The sequence below is a fragment of the Dryobates pubescens genome, chromosome 3 (genome assembly GCF_014839835.1).
Source record: "Dryobates pubescens isolate bDryPub1 chromosome 3, bDryPub1.pri, whole genome shotgun sequence".
Lineage (NCBI taxonomy): Eukaryota > Metazoa > Chordata > Aves > Piciformes > Picidae > Dryobates > Dryobates pubescens.
Window position 1 is genome coordinate 3,382,025 of NC_071614.1, and position 11,307 is coordinate 3,393,331.

The following is an 11,307-nucleotide window of genomic DNA, read 5'->3' on the forward strand; positions in this document are numbered from 1 at the left end:
CAGTGCTGTGTCCAGCTCTGGGGCTCCCGGTGCAAGGGAGACATAGACCTGCTGGAGGGGCTCCAGAGGAGGCTACAACCATGACTGGGGGGCTGGAGCACCTCTGCTGTGAGGACAGGCTGGGAGAGTGGGAGCTGTTCAGCCTGGAGAAGAGAAGGCTCTGGGGACGCTTCTCAATATCTGAAGGGGTCTTACAGGAAGGCTGGGGAGGGACTATTTAGAAGGGCCTGCTGTGATAGGACCAGGACCAGGTTTGCACCAGGTTTGAAAGTGGTACAAGGTAGATTTAGATTGGACATTAGGAGGAAGCTCTTTGCAGTGAGACTGGTGAAGTACTGCAACAAGTTGCCCAGGGATGTGGTTGGGATCCTGTTGCTGGAGACACTGAAGGTCAGACTTGATGTGTTCCTGGGCAGCCTGATCTAGTTGGAAGTGTCCCTGCTGACTGCAGGGGTTTGGACAAGATGACCTTTGAGGGTCTTTTGACCCCATGCAATCTGAATAAGAGAGACAGAAGAGACCTGTGTATGGATGAGTTTATGTCAAAACATACACTGCTTTTTCCTTTCCTTTATTGGGTGTGTGTATGGGGAGCTAAAGTGAAGCTAGAAGAAGTCATCCTTCCTTTATGAAAGGTCTGGTTTCTTCTAGAGCTTCCTCTGAGTCACTTAGATATCCTACATTGGTTTTTTTCCAAGTAAGAAATTCAGGATTTGAACACAGGATCTCAAGCTCTGTAACCTGCTGAAATGGCTTAACTACTTCAATAAACTCAAGCTGAGTGAAAAAGGCAACTTTTTTATAGCAGCTCTTGCAGACAAAATGAGCCTTGCGTTGTGCAAATCATGTTGTGGTTTTTTTCCAGTGTTTCACCCATTAACCTATGAAGGAGGAGTGGATTTAAACAGGTAATTGACAAGAATGAGAATGGGTTTGTAACAGCAGTTAGCTGAATTTCTCAGTGTCCCTCCCAAGTTCTTTGCTGGCTGCAAAAGTGCTCTCTAGAGGAATGGTGGAGCTCTTCCCTTTTCTACCCCAGAATGTGCAGAGAGCCAGCATCAGGTTCTCAGTTCCAGCATTGAAAGATTCTTACTTAAACATTTCTTCAGTCTGGCTTCCATGAACTGGCTTTTGCTTTTCTCCTTTGCATTCCTCTTGCTTTTCTCCCTTTTTGGCCCCCTTTGTTTTAACTGATGGCCATAATGTCATCATACATGAAATGCTGAAGCTATGATCTGACTGTTCATCACCTCTGTGGTAAATCAGTTCTGTAAGTGATGGCCTCTGGTGCTGTAGTAGCTGCATGTGCAGCCTTTCAGGGGAGGGGAGGAAATACACAGTACTTTTCTGCTTGGCTTAATGAAATATCCTTTTGTGTGTGTATGAAGTATTCTGGACCCCAATGAAAAAGTGGCTCTGCTGACACAAATCTTGGAGTTTGGACAGACACCAAAGCAGCTGTTTACAACTCCTCACCCTCGAAGGATAATCCCAAAGCTCAAAAGCTTGTCTCGAGCATCTAGTCACAGTGTTTCCATAGCTGAGTCTCCAGGTAAATGGCTAGCAGGTAAACTGAGGGTGGAGTGGATTTGTGCTGCTGAGGACCTCTCCATCTTTCTCCCACAGGATCTCATTATACAGAGATTATCTTGGCCACTTTCCCTATAAGCCAACTGCAGACCAATACATGAGCTAATGTTGAAGAAGAACTGACAGGGCCAGGTTCAAATGGGATAACACAGGTGGTGCCCTGGCATTTTTGCCTTCTGTGTCAGTGGTCTCCTCTGGGACTGCTCAGCCTCTGCTTTGGAAGCTGTGGCTTTGAAAGTTGTGTACAGTGATGCTAGCACTCATCTGTGCTCAACAGATCTGGTGGTGTGCTGCCCAAGTCATTCATTCACAGATAACAATTCCTGGGGGGTTTAGCCCTTTAAATAGCAATTGACCTCTCAGTGTCTCAGGTTTGATGCATTTGGGGGTTCCATTTATTTGATTGATTTTTTTTTTAGCCCTGATTTTTTGCACCAGCACAGCGAAATGAAGTTGTGACTTGCCAAACAGAGTGCAAGAGAGTAGTAAAAGCACTTGGTGCATTGTAGCAGTGGATGGCTTTCCTGCTACTTCTCCAGTTGGAAAGCTTTTGACATCTCAATAGAAAGCCAAAACCTCTGCAGGGAAGCTTTGGGGGTTTTGTTCTTTTGGGCTTTTCTTTTCATTTTGGAAACTTCCTCTGTGAAGTCTGCAGCTGGGCTGTGTGGCAGCCCTGGCTTGGGCACTGCAGCTGGGCTGTGTGGCAGCCCTGGCTTGGGCACTGCAGCTGGGCTGTGTGGCAGCCCTGGCTTGGGCACTGCAGCTGGGCTGTGTGGCAGCCCTGGCTTGGGCACTGCAGCTGGGCTGTGTGGTAGCCCTGGCTTGGGCACTGCAGCTGGGCTGTGTGGTAGCCCTGGCTTGGGCACTGCAGCTGGGCTGTGTGGTAGCCCTGGCTTGGGCACTGCAGCTGGGCTGTGTGGCAGCCCTGGCTTGGGCACTGCAGCTGGGCTGTGTGGCAGCCAGGGCACTGCAGTTGTATTTTTGCCTGGGGAAGTCTATTTATTCAGGAAGAGAGGTGGGGAAAAAGTGATCTTGGCACTCTGTTAGCTACAGATTCTTACTCCTGGAGCTTTGTATGGTTTCTCTACTCTATAATCTGTTTATAACTTCAGCTGCTGAGCTATTTGAAATGTGTCTTCCTATTCTGTGTTTGTGTTGAAACTTTATTGTGGCATTTTATTGCAGTTTCTCCAAATGAAGAATCATTTGAAGACTTGACAGAAGAAAGTATCACACTTGCTTGGAACAACATTGCCAAACTGAAATTAGATGAGCAGTATAAAATTCACAAAGAGTAGGTACTACTCTCTTTCTTCTCACAGTCAAAATTGTTGCCTGGAATTGAGGGGTGTGGGGGTGTCTGTGTGTCAGTCTCAATGATGGGTTAGGCTTTAAGGTAAACTCTCTTGGGGAGACAGCTCCTTGATTTGATTGCACAAGATAAGTTGAGTTTGTGATGGTTTAGCAATCCAGAGAAGGCATTTGTCAGCTGCTTGCTTGCTTTTTTTCTGTTCCTTGTGCAGGTCTAGAGATACCATTTTAGTACCTGAAGCAGATATTGATTAGTCTCCTCTAAAACTCTGATAGCAGCAGCCAGATAAAAACTTTCAATTACTTACCTGTTTCTAACTCCAAGAGGACCTAACTTCCCTTTCATCCCATTGGATTTGAAATGTGAAAGCACTTAAGTTCAACCACTGCATGCTTGAAGCTGCTGCTGTATGAGCAGTTTCCCAGGTCTCCAGCTGCAGATTTCAGTGAATCCAGGTACCACACTGCCGTTCTGATGGGTTCCTAGGGAGCCATGAGTCAGCTGGGGCATTTCAGGTGAACTGAACAGCAGCAGCTCTATTTTGAAGTGCAGATTTTTGTTGTCCTGATGGCTGGACTATTAGGAGGACTTCTTACTACCTTGAGGGCAACTGCTTTTGTGGTGACTAAGCCAACCTGGAAAAGAAAAGTCCCTTGCCCAGAAAACAAGGTAACATTTGGAGTGAGAAAGGACCTGTGTTAGCAGTTTGTCAGGGAGATCCTGACACCACACTTGAATTTCAGCTTCTGAGTATATTTTTATCTTCTTTTTTTTTTGACTGGAGTAGGAAACAGAAGCAGAAGGGAGGTCTGCATACAGAATTGTAGCTGTGCAGAACGCTTAGTGCTTCCTAACAACTAACTCCCTGAGATAAGCTCTGTGTCGGAATTTCTAGACTATAATGACTTTGCCAGTGCCAAATTTGAGGAGCAAAGACTTGCAGGTTCTCATTCCTGGCACTTGGGTTCAGTAGCTGCTTCTAATCACACACCAGGAAGAGTGAATGTGAAACTGTTCATCCTCTCACGTGGGCTTGTCCTTTGTGATGAGGATGGTATTCTTGCAGAGCAGCTTGGGGAGCCTGCACTGGTATTCCACATCTTACATCGAGGAGAATTTTTGCCTGTAGGCATGCAACACACCACTGGAGTGCTTTTAATCTCCTTGGATGTCTTAGCTTTTACAGAGAACAAATAGGTCTCAACTGTAGTCAGTTTGCAGAGTGGTGGTGAAGTTGCAAAGCCTTTGAAATCATCTCTAAGCTTGCTTGTGTCTCACAGGGCAGTTACTGGGATAGCAGTCACATCCAATGGCTCTTCTGTTTTCACTACATCCCAGGGTAAGTATTGCAGAGCCATTTCCTACAACCTGCAGTGCAAATGCATGGCTTAAGACTAAAGAATGTTTGGTGAGCAAAACAGCATGAAGCTCTCAAGTGCAGTTAAGATTGAATCCCATTAATACCTTCTGGGAGCAAAAGGAGATCAGCATTCAGTGATTCCAGAGATACCCCATTGAGTCCTGTTTGTTTGCAGTCATGAGAGGAGTGGCCCTAAGCTTCTGCCAAGTGCAAGATTCTTGTTTTCATTTCACAATCAATTCCTTTGTACTGTTGGAGAGAGTTTCAGTGTTCACATCTGAAGGCTGCTTCTGTTTGGCTTGTGGATTGTCACCTTTGCAAGTTGCCTGTTGCAGAGATTCAGGTCAATATTTATTTCATGCAATTAGATAGCTGAAGTACATGAATTTGTGAGGGCTTAGATCTTGGACTCAAGGATGTCGATATTATCTCTAGGCTTGGGAAGGTGGTAATTTCTCCCTTTAGATACCAGAGTTCTCCTAGAGTTGGGTGGGCATGGGGGAATCCTGCAGCTAGTGCAGAAAAGGCTGGTTCCAGGCTCCAGTCACAAGCAAGAGTTTCTCAACGACTGTGATAAACTTCTGCCTGCTTTTGGTAGTGAGATATTTGAATATTCAAACAGGAGCACAATTCCTAGCTTCTGTAATCAAGCCAGCCCTTTTACCTTCCATCCCTTTTGTCCTTCACCCCCAGATTCCACTCTGAAGATGTTTTCCAAAGAGTCAAAAACCATCCAAAGAAGTGTGTCCTTTTCCAGCATGGTGAGTTGCTGTCAAAATGAAAACAAGATCACTGGGTCTCTCCTGAAAGCTGCTCAGAGACATGGCTCTTAACACGCATCAGTGCCTCTTTTCTTCCCCTGCCTCCTCAATTGCCTTGTGTGTGAATAATTTAGTGAAGAGAACTGAGACCCTCTTAGGCTTCCATGCAGATGGAGCCACAGGAAGGTAGCATTAAAGGGTTGCACTTCAGCTTGTTCTGAATTGCTCTGCTACCCAGGGAAGGGCTTGTGGCAGACAAAAATAGATAGTTCAGGGATAGAATAGAATAAACCAGGTTGGAAGAGACCTTCAAGATGATAGAGTCCAACCTATCATCCAACACCACCTAATCAACCAAACCATGCAACCAAGCACCGTCCAGGAAGACTCCTCTGTTCATACCAGACTAAGAATCACAAAGCTTAAGCTGCACCCCTTGCTCACATCCATATTGCCTTACTGCTGCCAAGAGTCTGTGAGTCATCCAGCAGAGGACAATCAAGCACAGGGAGTGGAATCTGTGCAGAGTGAACTGGAGCCATCCTTCCTTAATGAGCAGTGATCTCAGCAACCTCTGAACAAAGTTTTTCCCCTGCTTCTGAAACAGGACCTGAAGTGAGATTTGGTATTTGCTTTTCTGTGCTTGACCACTGTGGTCATAGAGATTCTTTCCTAGTTGCCATGTTTGGAGCTCTTTGAGGCAAGGATAGATCAGCCTCTCTGTACTCTTACCTCAGAGGGACAAAACAAGGCAATTGGGTTGCCCAGACAGAAGCCATGGCAAGCTCTAACAGGTCCCCAAGGGACCCGATTGAGGCACTGGAACATCTCTCCTGTGAAGAAAGACTTAGAGAACCGGGGCTGTAGTCTGGAGCAGAGAAGGCTGAGAGGGGATCTAATCCATGTCTACAAATACCTGAGGGCTGGGGGTCAAGAGGAGGGGGCCAGTCTCCTGGTAACAGGACAAGGGATAATGGGTGTAAGCTAGAACACAGGAAGTTCCACCTCAACATGAGGAGAAACTTCTTCACTGTGAGGGTGACAGAGAGGTTGTGGAGTCTCCTTCTGTGGAGCCTTTCAAAGCCAAGCTGGCCGTGCTCCTGTGTGGCCTGCCTTAGGTGATCCTGCTCTGGCAGGGGGCTTGGACCCGATGGTCCCTTCCAACCCCTGACATTGTGTGATAGATGTAATATACAGTGTTTGTATTTGCTGTTCAGTGTCTGACCTGTCAGCTTTTTCTTGAGTAGTGTCCATAATCACCTCTGTGTTGTGCATGGGGATGAATGAAGCGCTGCTTGTTCTCCGAGCCCGTGCCGACGTGCTGCTGTTGCCTTTGGGGTTAAGAAATGGAGCACTAGTTGGGTTTCTTCTTTCTCTTACAGGCTTTGTCATCTTGTCTAATCTTACCTGGAGATACCACTGTCATCAGTTCTTCATGGGACAATCATATGTGTGTATTTACTGCCTGGTGACTTAACTGAGTGGCATGGATTGCCTTGCTTGCTGACACAGCAATTGGCTGTTGAAGCGCTGTCTGCATTTCTCCTCTTTTATTCAGCAGCTTTCTGTTAGAAACTGTAGGAGCAAAGCTTCCTCATCTGTGTAGCAAACCCCCTTTCAAGTTCTCTGCAGGCATAATGCTTTTATAACCTTTCCCTGACAGATATTTTTACTCAGTTGCATTTGGAAGACAGCAGGACACCTTGATGGGGCACGACGATGCAGTCAGCAAGATCTGCTGGCGGGACGGCCGCCTCTATTCTGCGTCCTGGGACTCCACTGTGAAGGTTGGTGTGTGGCTTTGTTACACCTCAGCAACTCTTCATAGCTGGCACTTGGTAATACTCAGCCAGTCAAAAGCTTTGGAGTGGATCATGGAATGGTTTGGGTTGGAAAGACCTTAAAGGTCGTCTAGTCCCACCCCTCCCTGCCATGGGCAGGGACACCTCCTACCAGACTAGGCTGCTCAAGGCCTCATCCAACCTGGCTGACTGCACCTCTTGTGCTAGAGTAAGAACTTGGCTTGGCTGACAGTGTGCTTGGTTCTAGAATATCTTAGCTACATGAGAATTAGCTAAAGCTGAGAGGGAATGGCTTGAAGCTGGGGGAGTGTAGGCTTAGACTGGATCTTAGGAAGATGTTCTGCAGTATGAGGGAAGTATGGAATAGGCTGCCCAAGGAGGCTGTGGATGCCTCCTCCCTGGGGGTTTGCAAGGCCAGGTTGGATGAGGCCTTGAGCAACCCTGGGCTAGTCCCTGCCCATGGTGGGGAGGTTGGAGTAGATCACCTCTGAGGTCCCTTCCAACCTAAGCCATTCTGGGATTTTCTGAAAGCTGAGGTCCTGCTTTAGAGTGTTTGGCTTACTGAAATGTCTGTAAATGTGGGGGTTTGGAGGCAAACTGTTTGTTGGAGGAGCTGGGATGTTTTGTGACCTTGACTGGTGGTTCTGTTTGCAGAGTGGAAATAGGCTTCTAAAATGTTTCAGTGTAATGGTTTTGTAGCTTATGTCTTCTAAGTAGATCAGGAACTTCATCATGTGAAGAGCATGCCTCCTGCTGTTGCATGTCTGCTGCTGTGAAGTGGAAAGATAGTTTGGAAGTTAGAGACAGGAAAGAATCCCCCAAAGCTGCCTGTGCATGGATTTGTGGTGAGCATCCATCCAGGGCAGTCATACAGCCAGAGCTAGGGAGGCTTCAGCGAGCTGGCAGGAGCCAGCAGAGTCATGCTCAATGTGTGGCTCTGCTGAGGGTGAAGGAGTTCAGGTGCCAGCTGTGGTTGCTGTGTTCTGCCACGTAGACAAGGCCCACAGTTTACACAAGCAGCCTTCCCTGTAATGTGAGAATTCAGTGCAGAAGGAACTCATCCCAGGCTGCACCAACCCTTCCTTGAGCTAACTGAAGTGTCTGTGTTGTAGGTGTGGCACTGTGCCCCTGGGGAGACCTTGAGCAATAAGAAACACCAGTTTGAGCTGCTGGCAGAGCTGGAGCACGATGTCAGTGTGAGTATGTGGACAGAGCAGCTCCAAATGGGAAGATCAGCTGCTTGGGAAGGTGCAGTGGTGAAGCACAAGGGTTGGGTTGAAGGGGAAAGTGTGCTGGGAATGGGAAGTGTTTCATTTTGGGGGCAGTTTTTGTGAGGTTTGTCCCCTGCATCCCTGGGTGAAAGGCCCCCTCCTGGGACTGGGGCACCAGCAGAAACAGAGGTTCCTTCATTTAGCTTGCTCAGCTTGTGTGCTTAAAGTTGGAGGGGGCTGTGGGGGTGTTCTGTGAGCTGCTTTGTCTTGGAAAGCAGAGTAATGTTGCTGAGGTATTTTCATTGTTACAGCTGCCCAATACTGGCATCTTGGCCAAAGGCAAGCAACTACAACACAATGTAAGCTGCTTACCATACTGGAAACCAGCTGAATGAATTTCACTGTAAATACATAACCAGAGTGTGTGCTCTGAGCCAGAAAAGTGGAGCTGCACACCTTTGGCCATAGCCTTTAATGTCTCTCTAGTTAGAATTGGTGTTGTAAACCTTCTTACCAGTTAGGCTTTGAACAGGTTGCTTACTGCAAAAGTTCTGCTACCATTGAAGAACTGTACCCAGGAGGACTGGCACGAGCTGATGACTAAGCTCTTTAAAGAAGAGCCCTACCCTTAAGGGATAAAGTCTTACATTGAGGTGGTAGTAAAAGTAGTGTGAGATGATGGTCATTTCTGCAAAGCACAAGCAGGCTGAATTACCAAAGGGACCTTTTCTTTTCCAGAGGCAGGGTTTGTGATGATTAGACTTGATCAAGGGTGTTGCAGAGCTAGATGTGATATGAAATGTCACCTGGGAGCTAATGGCCTTGCTCTGTGTGTGTTTAAAGCCTGTGTCAAGATGTCTCACAAGGGGCTGTTGAACTTCCTAGGTGAACACAATGGACTTGAATGCTGCAAATACTTTGCTGGCTTCTGGAACCAAAGAGGGCACCATGGGTGTGTGGGATGTAGCTACAGCAACACTGCTGCACCAGGTGCCCTGCCATTCTGGGACTGTGTTTGATGCTGCTTTTAGCCCTGGTAGGTTGAAAGTCAGTTATTAATCTGGGGCTCACTCCAGCTCTGATGGCATACAGCCTTGTTCTTGGAGTTACTGCTTCAAGGGGATCATTTGCATTGGCTTGGCTCTCTGTTACAAGGAAGTGTACCCAAGGCCACGGCAGGCTGTAGGCCAGTGAGCTGGACGTGACGTGTGCATAGGTTGTTTAGAGTTAATGTACAGTAAAGTAGCTTGAAGTGGGTCATGCTATGCGACAGCCAACATGCTGATAGCACAGAGAGCTTTGGGAAGTAGAACTGGAGCTATGTCTGTGCCTTTGTCTCATTTCTTTTGCCTTACATTTTGCTTGTGGACAGACAGCAGACATCTCCTCAGCACAGGAGAAGACTGCTGCTTTAAAGTGATCGATGTGCAGACGGGGATGCTCATATCTTCTGTAAGCACTGATGAGCCACAGAGGTAATTGTGAGATCTTGCTGCAAGAAGGAGAGTGAAGTGCTGTAGAAGGGCAGTAAAGGTATTGAAGGGAATGGAGAACAAGGCTCGTGAGGAACAGCTCAGGCAATTAGGAGTGTTTAGTGTGGAGGGCAGTGAGAGGAGACCACATTGCTCTGTGAAAGTGACTAAAATGAGGTTGGAGGAAGGTATGGGTTAGTGGGTTCTCCCCAGTAGCAAGGCAGAGGAGAAGAGGAAATGGCTTGAAGTTTCAAGAGGGGAGATGTGAGGTTGGGCTTAGGAAGAATTTATGTAGGTAAAGGGTTACACAGGTGTGGGCCAGGCTCCCCAGGCAGTGCTGGAGTCCCCATCCCTGCAGGGGTTGTGAGCGCTGTAGGTGTGAGGGTGAGGGCCATGTTTTAGGGGGGACCTGGCAGTGGTGGGGTGATGGTTGGGCTTGATGTGATTGTAGCAGGGAGAGTGTGAAGGTGTGTTGCAAAGGAAGGTGAGGGTGGAGAAGTGTGATGTTGGGATAGGAAAGGCAGTGATGGTGGCTGGGGGTGCAAGTGGCTTATTGTCAGCGATGTGAGGCTGTTGGGAAAGGCAGAGGTGTGAGGACAGAAACAGAGGATGTGAAGTGACTGTGAGTGTCCTGCAGGTGCTTGAAGTGGGATGGCAACATCATCCTCTCAGGAAGCCAGTCAGGAGACTTGCTGGTGTGGGACCTTGTGCTAGGCAAAGTGACTGAAAGGATCAAGGCCCATACAGGTATGTGCTGCCCAGGTCCCTTCCCTTCCCTGGCTGGCTCTGTCAGTTCCCTTCCAGCTTTGCCTTCTGGGACTCTGGGGTCCCTCTGCCTTGGCACTGACTGCTTGGCTTTGTCTTGCCCAGGAGCAGTGGTGTCCATGTGGATGAGTGAGCAGTGCAGCAGTGTTATCACAGGAGGGGAAGACAGACAACTCATCTTCTGGAAGCTGCAGTACTGAAGTGCCTTTGCCTCCAGCCCTTTACTTGAACTCCTTCTTTTAAACCAAACCTTTTAAAGGAACTGAACTCTGTGCAATGCTGGCTGCTGAAGTTCACCCAGGCCAGGAAGCTCAAGTGCAGCTTTCTCTGGTATGGTAACTGCAGTGAGGGCTCTTTACTGCCAGGGTGTATGCATTGGTTTTTCATGGACTGTCCTACTGAGAATGCTTCTCTACAAGGAGATCTGAAATGAAATTAAAGACCTATTTTTCTCTAATTAAAGAGCTTGCAGTCATTATTTGATTTGCATAGAATGCATCACAGCTTGCTGCTTGCACTGCTGCCACAGAAGCAGCATTTGCATTCTCCAGCCCTGCAGGCTGTCTCAGGACAGTGTGTTTGTGGCTCCTGGGGGCTCAAGCCTTCTTCCTAGTGAAGACAAACACAAAGCTAAAGACTCCTTTGAGCACCAAGGCAGCAGCTGTGGGCACTCTGTGCCATCTCTGCTCCCAGGGTGGCTGATGAAAAGGCACAGAGAAGAGGAAGAACATTCTGGATTGGTTTTTTTTCCAGGCTTGTACTTAGCAGGGCAGCAGAAGGTTCAGGTGGTCAAGCAGTACTTGGGTAAGCAGTTTGCATAACCAAGGACTTCTCATTCTTGAGCAGGTGCAGAACTGGCTCCTGCTGAATCTGGTTGGCTGCAGAGCTCAGCACTTCACTGCCATCTTGTTTGGGGCTCCAAGGATTTCCTAGCTGAGCAAACCAGCTTGCCAAGGAACTTGAGAGGACTGCTACAGGCCACAGCTCCTGTGCCCACAGGGCTGAATCCTAAACCACTCCAGTCACCACTTACT

At 47.8% G+C, this 11,307-nt stretch overlaps 1 protein-coding gene across 1 annotated transcript in view; it reads left to right on the forward strand.

Annotated features, from left to right (window-relative positions):
* NSMAF (neutral sphingomyelinase activation associated factor) overlaps window positions 1–10,841 on the forward strand; it is a 31,975-nt gene extending 21,134 nt beyond the window's left edge. Inside the window, exons 20-31 of the mRNA XM_054179309.1 lie at window positions 866–908; window positions 1,389–1,552; window positions 2,776–2,884; window positions 4,183–4,241; window positions 4,956–5,023; window positions 6,406–6,473; window positions 6,687–6,810; window positions 7,938–8,021; window positions 8,922–9,072; window positions 9,409–9,511; window positions 10,146–10,255; window positions 10,379–10,841. Coding sequence (XP_054035284.1) covers window positions 866–908; window positions 1,389–1,552; window positions 2,776–2,884; window positions 4,183–4,241; window positions 4,956–5,023; window positions 6,406–6,473; window positions 6,687–6,810; window positions 7,938–8,021; window positions 8,922–9,072; window positions 9,409–9,511; window positions 10,146–10,255; window positions 10,379–10,473 — 1,178 coding nt within the window. The 3' untranslated portion in view covers window positions 10,474–10,841. The remainder of the gene's footprint in view (window positions 1–865; window positions 909–1,388; window positions 1,553–2,775; window positions 2,885–4,182; window positions 4,242–4,955; window positions 5,024–6,405; window positions 6,474–6,686; window positions 6,811–7,937; window positions 8,022–8,921; window positions 9,073–9,408; window positions 9,512–10,145; window positions 10,256–10,378) is intronic.
* The last annotated feature ends 466 nt before the right edge of the window (window positions 10,842–11,307 follow it).